The sequence below is a fragment of the Podarcis raffonei genome, chromosome 16, assembly GCF_027172205.1.
Source record: "Podarcis raffonei isolate rPodRaf1 chromosome 16, rPodRaf1.pri, whole genome shotgun sequence".
Taxonomy (NCBI): domain Eukaryota; kingdom Metazoa; phylum Chordata; class Lepidosauria; order Squamata; family Lacertidae; genus Podarcis; species Podarcis raffonei.
The window spans coordinates 7,807,066-7,820,841 of NC_070617.1; the positions used below are offsets into that span (position 1 = coordinate 7,807,066).

The window sequence follows — 13,776 nt, forward strand, 5'->3', positions numbered from 1 at the left end:
AGCGTAAATGTGCATCTGGTATAGCCATTCTCTGCAGGACAGCAGGCGTTTCCAGACAACCTCTTTCTGCAGCAATCGCCTTCATTTCTGAGCAGGGCAATGGGATGAGCTGTCGGAGGAGGTTTCATTCTGATTTGTTGGCAGGGAGGTGAGGTGAGGTTGCCTCAAAGCAAGTTTATATCCCACACTTTCTAGCGCAGCTTCCCCATCGCTCCCCTTATGGCAAAAAGTCCAGTAACTTAAGAGGAAGAATCTCTGCTGCGCAAGACCTCCCAATCAACTGCGAATAAGAGGCATTGTGACAGGAACAGTGCTAGAAACTCATAAATATAAGCTAGGCACCAAAGGCTCCTTAAACCAAGGTTGCTGTCGCCAAAACGTAACATCTAGTTGCCATTTTGGGGCAAGACGGTTCTCGCTTGGACTACTGCAATGCGCTCTACGTGGGGCTACCTTTGAAGGTGACCCGGAAACTACAACTAATCCAGAATGCGGCAGCGAGACTGGTGACTAGGAGCGGCCGCCGAGACCATACAACACTGGTCCTGAGAGACCTCCATTGGCTCCCAGTATATTTCCGAGCACAATTCAAAGTGTTGGTGCTGACCTTTAAAGCCCTAAATGGCCTCGGTCCAGTATACCTGAAGGAGCGTCTCCACCCCCATTGTTTAGCCTGGACACTGAGGTCCAGCGCCGAGGGCCTTCTGGCGGTTCCCTCACTGTGAGAAGCAAAGTTACAGGGAACCAGGCGGAGGGGCCTTCTCAGTAGTGGCACCCGCCCTGTGGAACGCCCTCCCATCAGTGTCAAGGAAATAAACTGCTAGGTGGGCAGGAGCAGGGACTGAGCAACGGGAGCTCACCCCATCGTGGGGATTTGAACCGCCGACCTTCTGATCGGCAAGCCTTAGGCTCAGTGGTTTAGACCACAGCGCCACCCGCGTCCCTTTGACTACCAACCTAGATGACTTTAAAAGAGCTGTAGGCAAATTCATGGCGGCTGAGGGCTATGGATGGCTGGTAGCCAGGCCGGTTGTGCTCTGCCTCCACAGTTGGGGGCAATAACGCTTCTGAATACCAGTTGCTGGAAACCGCTGAATACCAGTTGCTGGAAACTGCTGGAAACAGTTGCAGGAGAGGGGTCCTGCGTTCGAGTCCTGCTTGTGGGTTCCTATTGGGGCACCTGGTTGGCCACTGTGTTGAGAGGACGCCGGACCGGACGGGCCATTGGCTTGATCCAACAGCCTCTTCTTATGTCCTGGATTTAGAATCATAGAATTGCCGAGGGGCACCCAAGGGTCATCAAGTCCAACCCGCAGCTGTGCAGGAATCTTTGGCTCAAACCCACGACCATGGAAATAGGAGTCTTATGCTCTGCTAAGTGAGCTATGCCAGGATTCGAACCCTGTACCATTCACCCAGCTTGGAGGGGGAAAGGGCGTGGGATATAAATGGAAAGGTCCTATGGCTGGGTCGGGATGGCATGGGGATGAGGGACCAACTCCCTTCTCTTGCGGGGGCCTAATTAGTGCCATTGCCTTCCGTTAAGAGTTTGGGTGTAATCCTTGATGCCTCGCTTTCCATGGAGGCGCAGGTTACAGCAACAGCCAAGGCGACATTTTTCCACCTTCGCCGCATCAAGCACTTGGTCCCTTACCTTTCCCGCCCCGACCTGGCCACAGTGATCCATGTGACGGGCATCTCCAGGCTTGACTACTGTAATTCGCTCTACGCGGGGCTGCCCTTGAAGCTGTCCCAGAAACTCCAGCGGGTGCAGAATGCTGCAGCGAGGCTCCTCACGGGGTCTCTGCCATGGGAGCATATTCAGCCAGTGCTTTTCAAGCTGCACTGGCTCCCGGTGGAGTACAAGGTCAGATTTAAGGTGCTGCTTTTGACCTTTAAAGCCCTTCACGGCCTAGGATCCTCGTACCTATGGGACCGCCTCTCCCGGTATGCCCTACGGAGGACCTTAAGGTCCATAAACAGCAACACCCTAGTGGTCCTGGGCCCTAAGGAAGTTAGATTAGCCTCAACCAGAGCCAGGGCCTTTTCAACACTGGCTCCGGCCTGGTGGAACGCTCTGTCTCATGAGACCAGGGCCCTGCAGGATCTGATTTATTTCTGCAGGGCCTGTAAGACAGAGTTGTTCCGCCTGGCCTTTGGCTTGGAGCCAATTTGATTCCCTCCCTCCCTCTCTTTCTTTTTTTCTTTTCCTTCTCCTCCTGCGAGGAGGCTACATTTTAATATTTTAATGTTTCAATATTTTAATGTTGTATTTTAATTTTGTTTTTAAGTTGTAATCATTCAACTTGTCTTTATTATTGCTTGTAAGCCACTCTGAGCCTGGCCTTGGCTGGGGAGGGCGGGGTATAAATAAATTATTATTATTATTATTATTATTATTAAAGGTACCAGGGAAAATGAAGGGGGGGCCCTCTCCCCATCTGTGTGAGGACGGAGAAGTCAGAGTCAAGCACAGTGTCAGGTTTACTCCCTGCACAGCCCTCCTGCCTTGGCCAGAGTCCCTGACCCTCCTGCTATGGGGCAGCCCCGCTCCGCCCGCCACCTTTGACAGGAAAAGTAAGATAGCAGAGCCAAGCTCTTCCGCGAACAAGGCCCCTTTCGAAACCCCAAACGCCTTCCAAAACCCACACCCCGCTGCGGAGACGTCCCTGTTCCTCTCCCAGCTGTTATCAGGCGTGCTGCGGTTAACACCCATCTGAGGTCGGGACCCCTTGCTATTAAAACTCAGCTCTCGCAACCGGGGCAGGCGGACGGCAGGGGCGAGGGGGGTGGTGAAAAGAGCCTCTTCCCCCACGGTCCTCAAAATCTGCCAACCTTTAAAAAAAAATTAACTTTCACCCATGGCAGGGATCATCACTCATGAGATTCAGCACATGCCCCAAGGTCTTAAAAGTTGAGGCACAGCCCACAGCGAACGCCCAGCGTGGCTTTGGGACGGGAGGCTAAGAAGCAGGTCTCCAGAACGTGTGCAGAGTGCTCGTTTGGGGCTGGGTTGCAGAGGTGCTTTGCAGGCAGCGCTCTAGCACTTCAGTTTTTATTTAATTTTTTAGCTGGAAAAGCCCAGCACGTCCCTTTGGATCGATAGAACATAGCCAGCTGCGGATTATAGGGGCAGGGGAAAAAGTTAAAGTTTTTAATGTATGTGTAACAACAGCAGCTTGGATTCTTTAGGCACAGAAATGGAAGGAGGAAGTCGCCACTAAAGAAGGACGGATAAGCAAGATAATGGGCTATGCGGAATTAGCAAAATCAACAGCAAAATTAAGAGACTCCAATGATGAGTGTTTTGTGGAAGAATGGATGTTTCCCCCCACAGACTGCTAAGATACTACAGCACGATGAATTTGCGAGCAGGATTTGAACTACGAGCAACAGAAACCACTAGATTATAGAATGGTGGTTATGATTTAATAGTCTTTTACAGGGTTCAGCAGCAGAGGGAAAACAACAACTCCATGGAAAGCGAGGTGGGAAGTCGACAAAAATAAAAGGGGAAAAATGCAGTTGTGTATTGGATCGTGTATGTTTAAAATGTTGAAATTTAGTAAAATACAATGGGGGGGTGGGAATATATACAGTGGTACCTCAGGTTACACCCGCTTCAGGTTACAGACTCCGCTAACCCAGAAATAGCGCTTCAGGTTAAGAACTTTGCTTCAGGATGAGAACAGAAATCGTGCTCCAGTGGCGCAGCAGCAGCGGGAGGCCCCATTAGCTAAAGCAGTGCTTCAGGTCAAGAACAGTTTCAGATTAAGTATGGACCTCCAGAACGAATTAAGTACCGTATTTTTTGCACCATAACACTCACTTTTTTCCTCCTAAAAAGTAAGGGGAAATGTCTGTGCGTGTTATGGAGGGAATGCCTACGGGTGGCATGCCTACGGATTTTCCTCCTCTAAAAACTACATGCGTGTTATGGTCGGGTGCGTGTTATAGAGCGAAAAATACGGTACTTAACCTGAGGTACCACTGTATAAAGAATATAGCTAGCTGCCTTATATTGAGTCAGACCCATGGTCTATCTAGTTCAGTATTGCCTGCACTGGCCGGCAGCAGCTCTCTGGGGTTTCAGGCAAAGAGTCTCTCTCTCAGGCAAAGAGTTTTATCACCCACCTATAACTGTTCCCCTACTTAAGTAAGATTCTAGTCCTCATGGTGTTGCATAAATGACTGCTTTCAAGAGCAGCTTGGAAGCTGCCTTCCATAAGTCAGATCTAAGCAAGTACAGTGGTACCTCAGGTTAAGAACTTAATTCGTTCCGGAGGTCCGTTCTTAACCTGAAACTGTTCTTAACCTGAAGCACCACTTAAGCTAATGGGGCCTCCTGCTGCCACCGCACCGCCGGTGTATAATTTCTGTTCTCATCCTGAAGCAAAGTCCTTAACCTGAAGCACTATTTCTGGCTTAGTGGAGTCTGTAACCTGAAGCGTCTGTAACCTGAAGCATATGTAACCCGAGGTACCACTGTATACGCTGGCAGGCAAGTGAGTCCTTGCAGTTTCAGGTGCAGAAGTCAGAGGCCGAACCCAGGACCTTCCGCAGGTATCTAGGTTCTCTGGCGCTGAGCCACACAAACCGACTGGACATATCTAAATAGAAACGCATTTCTAAGCAGCTTGCACGATCCTGTTCTCTGCCCTCTTCTTACAACCAAAGGATAATTTTTTTAAAAAGCAACAGGTTACCATTGAGTATAGCGGTGACGTCCCTGAGCTATGAGCCAGAAAACTTCCTGGTTCAAATATGACTTTGGCTGCAACTTCACTCATGCAGCCCCGCTCACCCCCCTTGCTGCAAAACGGGAAGGAAACGGGGCAGCGCTGGCCTACCTTCCAGGGTTGTTGTGAAGGAGTGCAGAGCATGTATACACAAAACATTCCACAGGGCTGCACGAAGTGGATTTTATGGCCTCTCCCCCATTCCCATACCAGGGATAAATAAGAACAAGGGCCTGCCGTTCAAGGTTCTTGTACTACAACAACAACAACAACAACAACAACAACAACAACAACTTATTATTTCTACCCTGCCCATCTGGCTGGGTTTCGCCAGCCATTACAGAAAACAGACATGAACCACGGTATAAGTGCGATTTAAGTGTATTATTTGGGTGAGAGTGTGTGTGTTTTGCAGTGGAATACCTCAATCTCTCCCTCTTCAACTCACAGGCTGCAATGCTCTTCCTCCCATGCGAAGAGAAATTTGTTAACACGCACGGTTTGCTGTTTCTCGGCATGTACGAACTTACAAAAACACCTTGTCCTTGGACCGGCAACTGAGCTAAACACACAGGGAGCCGTGAGCTGTTCCCTCACCCCGGACCCAAAATACTCTCACCTATTTATTCCACTGCTTGACACTCCCATGCACACACACACACACTTCCAATGCGGAAAAGCACACATAGGTCAGAGCAAAGCCGGCCCTCCAATCTGCAGGCCGTGTGCTCCTGGATTTGTGCGTCCAGCTGTTTAACAGGAAAGGAAGATCCAGACCCGTCACAAAAGGAAAAGCGAGGCTTCATTAAGAGCAGCGTGCTCAGATCCCCCCAAAAAACGAGAACAGAAACATCAACAAATGACGGCGGAGCTGGAAATATCCGCAGGTTCGCCGGACAAAAAGCGTGTGCACCGTGCAGGTTTAACTTGCGGAACTCACCGCTACAATATGTCTGTGCACCTATAACTAACTAGGCACATTCTGGTAGGAGATCTAATTGCAGAGATCAGGCAGGATCAAAGAGAACCTCGAAGCAGCCTACCCATTATTATATCGGGGTTTTTTCAAGGGGGGAGTGTGTGGAGGTGCCCCCTTCGTCCCCCAACCGTGAGCCTCTGGGACGCAATGGGGTTCTTGCCCAAACGGCAGCTAATCGGCAAACATTCCCTGCAAACACTTAGATGTGCAGATCCACAGAGGGCAGTTCCCACCTCCATCCATCACCCTGCATAGCTAAGTGTGGACTCCAGATAAAGCCTCTATTTGCAGGGGCAGTCCACCTCCGAATATCAGAGAGGCTCAGATGGCAGAGGAGGCTGTTGGCCGAAAGAGGAGCGTGGCCCCAAAGCCGGATTCTAGTTAGGGAAAAGAACGACCCCACAAATACCATAGCAGATGCATCCTATAGGAGAGTGTCAGCGTTCTTGAAATGGAATCATACCAGCACGCTAAACATGCACACATTTAAGAGGCAGGGAGAAGCTGTTTTCTTCCGAGAAAAATCCTTCCTTGCTTACCTACCGCAGCGGGACAGCAGGAGACCCCTGTGGGAGACCGGATTAATTAATCTGCTTGGGGACAGAGGAAAACGCTTTATACCGAGCCAGGCTGCCAGGGAAGGGATGTGGCTCAGGGACAAAGCTTCTCCCTTGCATGCCGAAGGTTCCAGGTTCAATCCCCGCCATCGCCAACCCGGGCTGGGAGAGATTCCCTGCCTGAGAGTTGCTGCCAGCCAGTGTAGGGATTACAGAGAGCTAGGTGCAGCAGCAATCTGAGTCCAATAAAAGGCTCCTTTAAGAACATAAGGATCAGGGCAAAGGGGCCCATCGAGCCCAGCGTCCTGTTCCCACAGCCGCCACCCAAATGCTCGTGGGAAGCTTGCAGGCAGGATTCGAACACAAGAGCCGTCTCCCCAATGCGGCTTCCGGCCACTGGCTTTCAGAAGCGTAATTGCTTCCAACCAGAGCATAGCCATCGTGGCTAGTAGCCCTTCTGCTTCGTGGATTTGCCCAAACCTCTTTGATGCCCATCGCTGTCTCCTGCAGAAAGGAGTTCCACAGTTTAACGACTCAATTTTACCTGTCTTGAATCTTCCAGCAGATTCTGATTCCCGGAGGCGATGCAGGGATTGAACCCGGGACTGAGCTAGGCAGGTCTCCCCTCACTGACCCTGAGCTATTCCACTACCCGACACGACGCCAGCCCAGGCTTATGAAAAAAGAGTGAGCGTTTCTGATTCAAAATTAAGAAACAACCGCAGGGGAACTTCAGTTCCACCCCTACCCAGCTAGCCAAGGATTGGGGAAAGGATCTGTGCAGTGGATTCGGCCAAAATAAGCCGGTGCATTGGAGGAGCAGAGTGGTGTAGTGGTTAGAGCAGGGGCCCTCCAGAGGTTGCTAGATCCCCAACTCCCGTCAGACCTGACTTGAGTCTAGCAACATCTGGAGACGCAGGTTCTCCACCTCAGGGTAGAGGACCGGGCTGGGAGGAGCAGGATTCAATCCCTCACTTGACCCTGGTGACCCTGAGCCTATCTCACAGGGCTGTTGTGCAAGGATAATGTGGAGTACAGGTTTTGCAAGTGGCCCCAAGCTCCTTGAAGGAGGCTGGGATTTTATGAAATGTACAAAGGGAGGACAAGAAGAACGCTAAATTGTTTAACTTGGAGGTGGTGGCGGTTGAAGGTAGGAAATCTAGCAGGGAAAAGAAGTGTTTAAAATTGGTTCAGTTAAAGCTGGCTCAGTTCTGCCAATGCTGTCCCTGAAGTGTTTGCCTCAGGGTGAGAATTCTTGCCCAGGAAGGGAGAAAGGGAGATTGAATAGGGAAATCTGGGGTGGAAAATCAGTGGGGCTGAGGTGGGCAAGGAGTTTTGTTTTGTTGATGGGGATCTGTAGTGGCAAAAAATGATTTACTTGAGGGGGGGCAGTTGCTAAAGTGGGGAGGAGATAATGGCAAACCCATTTCTAAACAGGAACGTGCCTCCTAGGAGCTGGGCTCCCAGCAGCTGTGAATGTTCTCAGTCTCTGCACATGCCCAGAGGTACTCATTTTGGGTACTCCAGAGGCTCCAGGAAAAGGCTCTGCAGTCCATGTCTCAACCAAGAGAGCAGTGTCCGGGACACAGAGGCACCCAGAGCTTCACCCAAGATTTTGGGCTCCCCTCAGAACAGACCGAAAAGAGGGCATGCGGAGATTTATTCAGTCACTACATTCCCACCCGCCCAAGGAAGGAGCTTGAGGCAGCGCATGGCGTTCTGCCCCCTCCCCATTCTGCCCTGACAATAACCCCGAGAGGTAGGCCAGGCTGAGACCGAGCAACTGGCCCACCCGGCGGGCTTTGTGGCGGAGCGGGAATTCGAGCCCAGTCCCTACGCTCTAACCACTCCACCGTACTGTCAAGGAATCTCTCTGCCTCCTGAGGCGGACTCAAAGCGCCAAGTGAGTCCTACAGGTACAAAAACCAAATCTCAGGTGTGGAACAAGGATATAGCCGAGCGACTCTGTACTTACTCCTGGCTTTCCGCTTGATGTCCCGTATCAGCGCGGTGTAGTTCGCCCCCAGGAAAGGAATGTCCTCCATCGTCATGTTCATCAAGGCTGGCAGCCTGAGGTACAGACCCTCCACGGCGAAGAAACAGGGGCGGTCGTCGTTTTTGTTGTCCCAGTAGAGGAGCATGGCATGGCGCGTCCAGTTGAAGTGCTGGTTCAGATAGGCCGCAAACTCGCCCAGTTTGCCGTGACTGGGCCCGGTGCGGGTGGTCAAGGCGTACTCGCTGGCCTTGTTGGCAAAGCCCACGGCCTCGGCCCCGGCGGTCACCAGCGGCAGCCCCCAGTGCCGGGTGAAGCGGGCCACAGGAGCCGCTGTGTAGACGCAACCGGGCCCCACAAACAGGTCCGGGTTGGCGCTCATCTGAAGGTCCACGGCCGACATGGGCGCCAGGATGTCCGAGCAGACGCCGTGGTCGTCCTCGCTGGTGCCGAAGACCAGCTGGACGGTGTAGCCGGGCAGCAGGTCCGGCCGGGCGTTGACCTTGCGGACGGCGAGCCGTATGGCGGGCGCCACCCGTGGCCAGGCCCAGGGGTACGTGGTGTTGCGCTCCGGAAGCACCACGGCGATGGTCAAGTTGGCTGCGCCGGCCGAGCCCAGCTGGCAGAGGGCCACTAGGATCCACCACACGAATGCCGGGCCGTGGGGCGACGCCGCTTTCAGCGGGGTCCCCGGGCAGAGCCACAGCCCGCAGAGGGCCACCCCGCTGCCGCCACGATGCCAGGCCTTCATTCCCTGGCCTCGCCCCAGGTGCCACCCCGATGCCCCCAGCTTCCTCACCCCTTCAAACCCCAACCGATGCCCCAAACCCCGCAGAGGGTGGCACAGGGTGCTGGGCTAAAGCGTGCCAATCTCTCAAACGTGCCAGCTGAGCCCGGTTATGCCCACCATGCCAGCTCCCCGCATTTTGGCGCTTGACCCTTTCCCTTCCGCCTCTCTGCAAACTCTTCTCTCCAGTGGTGCAAAAAAAACCAAAACACAACCCACCCCACAGCTGTCCTCTGCCAATCCCTGCTCCCTAAGAAGTTGTGCTGAGTTTCGCTGAGCTCGTCTGCCTGGCGTTGGGGGTCCCGCCCCGAGTTCGCGTCCGCCTCTGCCCGTGCTGCCTGCCGCCTTCCTTGCCGTAACTCAGCCTGGAGTGAAGAGAGAGAGAGGAGCAGAGGTTTATCTAAGTGCAGGGTCCAGAATTGCTTCTTTCCTTCTTCTTCGCTTCATTCAATGACAGGGCGGCTGCGATCATCAGCACCACCACCGACAAGGCGTCTTAACTCCTTCCTGCCCACGACTCACCCCCCTCTCCTTCCCATTAAAAGCAGGAACACGGGATTTTTCCAAACAAAGATCGCCCAGCAAAGGACCCACGACGACAGGTTGTGGGATTTCAAGTCCGGACATCGCAGTGGCAACTGCCAATATTTATATGCCGCTTAATATGCAGACTCCCCGAGCGGTTTAACCTAAAGTGGGGGAATTAAAGGAAGGGAGACGTACCTGTGAGTCGGGAATGCAAAGAAATACGTCAGTAGCAGCTCAGCTAAATATCAAGGAACAATAAAGCAGCCTGAGAGAGGAGAGACGAGATTTTTTAATCCTTCCCTCTTGTTATTATTAGCCATCCTCTTTTAAATTAATTGCCATAATTTTTAGATTGTTTTAGGTTTTTTTAATGTCACTATATCCTGAAATGTTTTAATCTGTTTGCCCCTTAGGGTTTCTCTTTTTAATTGCACGTTTTGTTTATTCGTTTCGTAAAAAGTTATATACCGCTCGGCAGTGGGGAAAACTTCCGAGTGGTTTGCAAAAGGAATAAAACAGTAAAATTATTGGTGATTAAAAGCAACTATTAAAAAGCACACACGCACAAAAAAATGTGAGTCTAGGTTTGCCACCCTGGGCTCTACAGGTAGGAAGGTGTGGACCTAAATTCAATAATAAATAGAGTAATAACAAGAGTTACTGTTGTTCTTGTAATTAATAATAATTCTTCTAGTAGCAGTATTTTAACTTAGGACGAATCAAAGAACACTGTTGATGCACTATAATTGTTATTAGCACTCCAAATGAGTGCCAGGCACTGTGTAATTTTGAAGAAGAAAAATCCTGCCAGTGGCATCAAGCAATTTGCAGTTTTATTTTACCGAGTCGGTAAAAATCTACAGGTTTTCATCCTGCTGTTCCGCCAAATAGCTCAAGGCTGCCTGTGTGATTTCTCTCCCCCATTCTTTTTTCTTTGGCCTTCACTAAAACCCCGGCGAGGGTTCGAGCCCCACGCTGGGTAAAAGATTCCTGAAGTTCACGGGGTTGGACTAGATGACCCTCGGGGTGTCTTCCGATTCTATGATTCTTCACAGCAATCCTGTGAAGTAGGTTAGAAGAGAGAGAGAGAGAGAGAGAGAGAGAGAGAGAGAGAGAGACTGCCCAAAGGTCACACGTAGAGTGCTTCTTGGTGGAATGCAGGATTTGAACCCTAGCCTCTCTTGGGTCCTAGTCTAAGCACTACACCCCCACAGCCTCTCTATGTAAAACACAACATTTCTTTCTCTCCCCCCCTTTTATATATAACTTTTTATTAGTTTTTTAACATATCATTTCCAACAATAATTAAACATACTTTTATATCTTATACAATTTTTTTGACTTCCATCAATCACATGTGAAAATTTCCCAATCTATTCACTTAATTTGCATTTCTTACTCTCACTATTACATTTAAATCTCATAACTAATATCTCTATTTTGCAATATTTCATATATTTCTCCTTACAAAACTTCTTGTAGTCCTACTAGCGTAGTTTGTTGATTACAGTTGCTCTTCAAACAGTTCGTATATTTCTTCCAATCTTCTGTAAATCTCTGGTCCCGCGGGTTTCGAATCCTTCCTGTCATTTTATCCAATTCTGCGTAAAACACGACATTTCAGAGCCTTCTGTGCAAAGGTAACAGTCACACCCATTGACCCACCTAAGAGGTGCGGCCCCCGGAAAGCTGCCTGGGAGAGGATTTGGCCCTCAGGCTGGAAAAAGTTTCCCACTCCAGGACTGGGTGAAATCCTGACTCTCAACTTCAGAGGGCTGCGCTGCTAGGCACCGTTATCTGGGGAAGTTAAGTTGTGGCAAACTGACATTACCTCTGAGTAAACATGGCAAAGAATGTCTCCAAGCCGAACACACTGATCAGGGAGATAAGTCACAAACCGAGTGCCCTCCTTGACCTCCCACTTTTGCAGCGCACCCTGGAGGTATCCGGGGAATTTTAGCGTTGGAAGGGCGCGCGCCAGGCGTCATCTCATCCTCCTAAACTACAGTTCCCAAGGTTCTTCGGAGGAAGCTGTGGGCATGGCCTTCTTCTTCTTCGGCGATCCCTCGTAGCTGAGTAAGACTGTCTTCCGTAAACACGGTTTTAACAATGAGTACAAAGAATTGATGCTTTTGAATTCTGGTGCTGGAGGAGACTCTTGAGAGTCCCATGGACTGCAAGAAGATCAAACCTCTCCATTCTGAAGGAAATCAGCCCTGAGTGCTCACTGGAAGGACAGATCCTGAAGCTGAGGCTCCAAGACTTTGGCCACCTCATGAGAAGAGAAGACTCCCTGGAAAAGACCCTGATGTTGGGAAAGATGGAGGGCCCAAGGAGAAGGGGACGACGGAGGACGAGGTGGTTGGACAGTGTTCTCGAAGCTACCAGCATGAGTTTGACCAAACTGCGGGAGGCAGTGGAAGACAGGAGTGCCTGGCGTGCTCTGGTCCAGGGGGTCACAAAGAGTCGGACACGACTAAACGACTAAACAACAACAACAAACGTAAGGGACTGTGGAGGCCAGGCATAGGCAAACTCGGCCCGCCAGATGTTTTGGGACTAGAACTCCCATCATCCCTAGCTAACAGGACCAGTGGTCGGGGTGATGGGAACTGTAGTCCAAAAACATCTGGAGGGCCGAGTTTGCCTATGCCTGGTGGAGGCCAATTCTGGATCCACACATCCTTCCACAGTGAGGACATTGGTTTCCGGACAGGAGCTGATCACAGTGTGGATTTGCCAAGTGTGCCTTCCTCTTAGAACGTTTCTCCCTTGCGTCCTGAGTTCGAGTGTCTTCAAAGCCCGCGACACCTTTGGTAAAGGCTGTTCTCCAATTGGAGCGCTCGCAGGCCAGTGTTTCCCAGTTGTCTGTGTTTATACTACTTTTTAAAGATTTGCTTTGAGAGAGTCTTTAAACCTCTTTTGTTGACCACCAGCATTACGCTTTCCATTTTTAAGTTCGGAATAGAGTAGTTGCTTTGGAAGACGATAATCAGGCATGACCAACACCTTGATAAACACTACCTTGATGTCTGGGCTACTTCATACTTTTCTGTAAAGTTTTTTTTAAATAAGAAAAACCATTTTATAATGAAAATTCTGACCCATAAAGAGCAGAGGGGTCCGAAAGGTCTTAGGGAGTCCATTCAGAGTGCCTCGCTCTCCGCATGCCTCAAAAGTAGGGGCCTAGCATTATGCTCAACAGGTGAGCACCGAGTGCGAATTTCGCCATCTGAAGGACAACACTGCCACCTGTAGGACTGAAGAATCCTTTCTCCCTTGCCTGCTCCAGCAAGTACCAGCTCAAGCCGAAAAGAACACACAATGAGAGTTGTAGAATATAACAACCTTTGATTGATAAAGGTTGATTGATTGGATATAACAACCAATTGAAAGGGATTTGAAAACTGAACAATGGGGGGAAATGATAATATATGAAATAGAGGAATATATTGGATGAAATGTGTGATGTAATTGAGGAATATGTATCGGTGAAAATTGTGATATTACACCGTAGATAAAAGGGATGGCTATGAACACAGCACGGAAGGGAAGGTTACAGGTCAAATTATAAGACGAATGCATAACCAATTTGAAGTTTGAAATTAATTGGTTAAGGTTATGAAAATTTAATAATAATTAGAAAAGAGAGTTGTAAAATTGTAGAGTTGGGACGGGACTTGTTCCAGCCCATGTTCATGGCAGGAATCTTGCAATGACTGTATACTAAAGACTGTAGCTCAACAGGTAGAGATCTACTTTGCATGGAGGACCAGGTTTAATTGCTGACATCTCCAGGAAGGGCTGGGAAAGACCCCAGGAGATCTAGACTGGCCAATGGACAGTATAAGGCAGCTTTCCATGTTCCTGATATATGGGTAAAAATTGTAGGAGAGAAGAACTTTAATGAAATCAAGATATACTACTTATCAAAAGAAGAAAGAATATTTGTCTGTTTTTTATAAACTCATGCTGGGTCTTAGTAATCACAGTGCTGCAAAATAATGTGCTGCGTTGGCTTCAATAGATTTTTAAAAAATTAATTTAAAATTTTTAATTAAAATAATCCAACTCGCACTAATTTTAAAAATACCGGGCTAGCAGAGGATGGTTTCGATCCATCGACCTCTGGGTTATGGGCCCAGCACGCTTCCGCTGCGCCACTCTGCTGCTTGCGAGCAAAGTACTTCACT

At 49.8% G+C, this 13,776-nt stretch overlaps 1 protein-coding gene and 1 non-coding gene across 3 annotated transcripts in view; both read right to left on the reverse strand.

The window, feature by feature from the left end:
• NPR1 (natriuretic peptide receptor 1) overlaps window positions 1-9,151 on the reverse strand; it is a 59,328-nt gene extending 50,177 nt beyond the window's left edge. For both annotated transcript variants that reach the window (XM_053368681.1, XM_053368682.1), the window contains exon 1: window positions 8,251-9,151. In XM_053368681.1, the coding sequence (XP_053224656.1) occupies window positions 8,251-9,019 (769 nt within the window). In that variant the 5' untranslated portion in view covers window positions 9,020-9,151. The remainder of the gene's footprint in view (window positions 1-8,250) is intronic.
• A 4,530-nt stretch (window positions 9,152-13,681) lies between these two features.
• TRNAM-CAU (transfer RNA methionine (anticodon CAU)) lies at window positions 13,682-13,753 on the reverse strand. The gene has a single exon. It is a non-coding gene; the product is annotated as a tRNA-Met (tRNA).
• Between the last annotated feature and the right edge of the window lie 23 nt (window positions 13,754-13,776).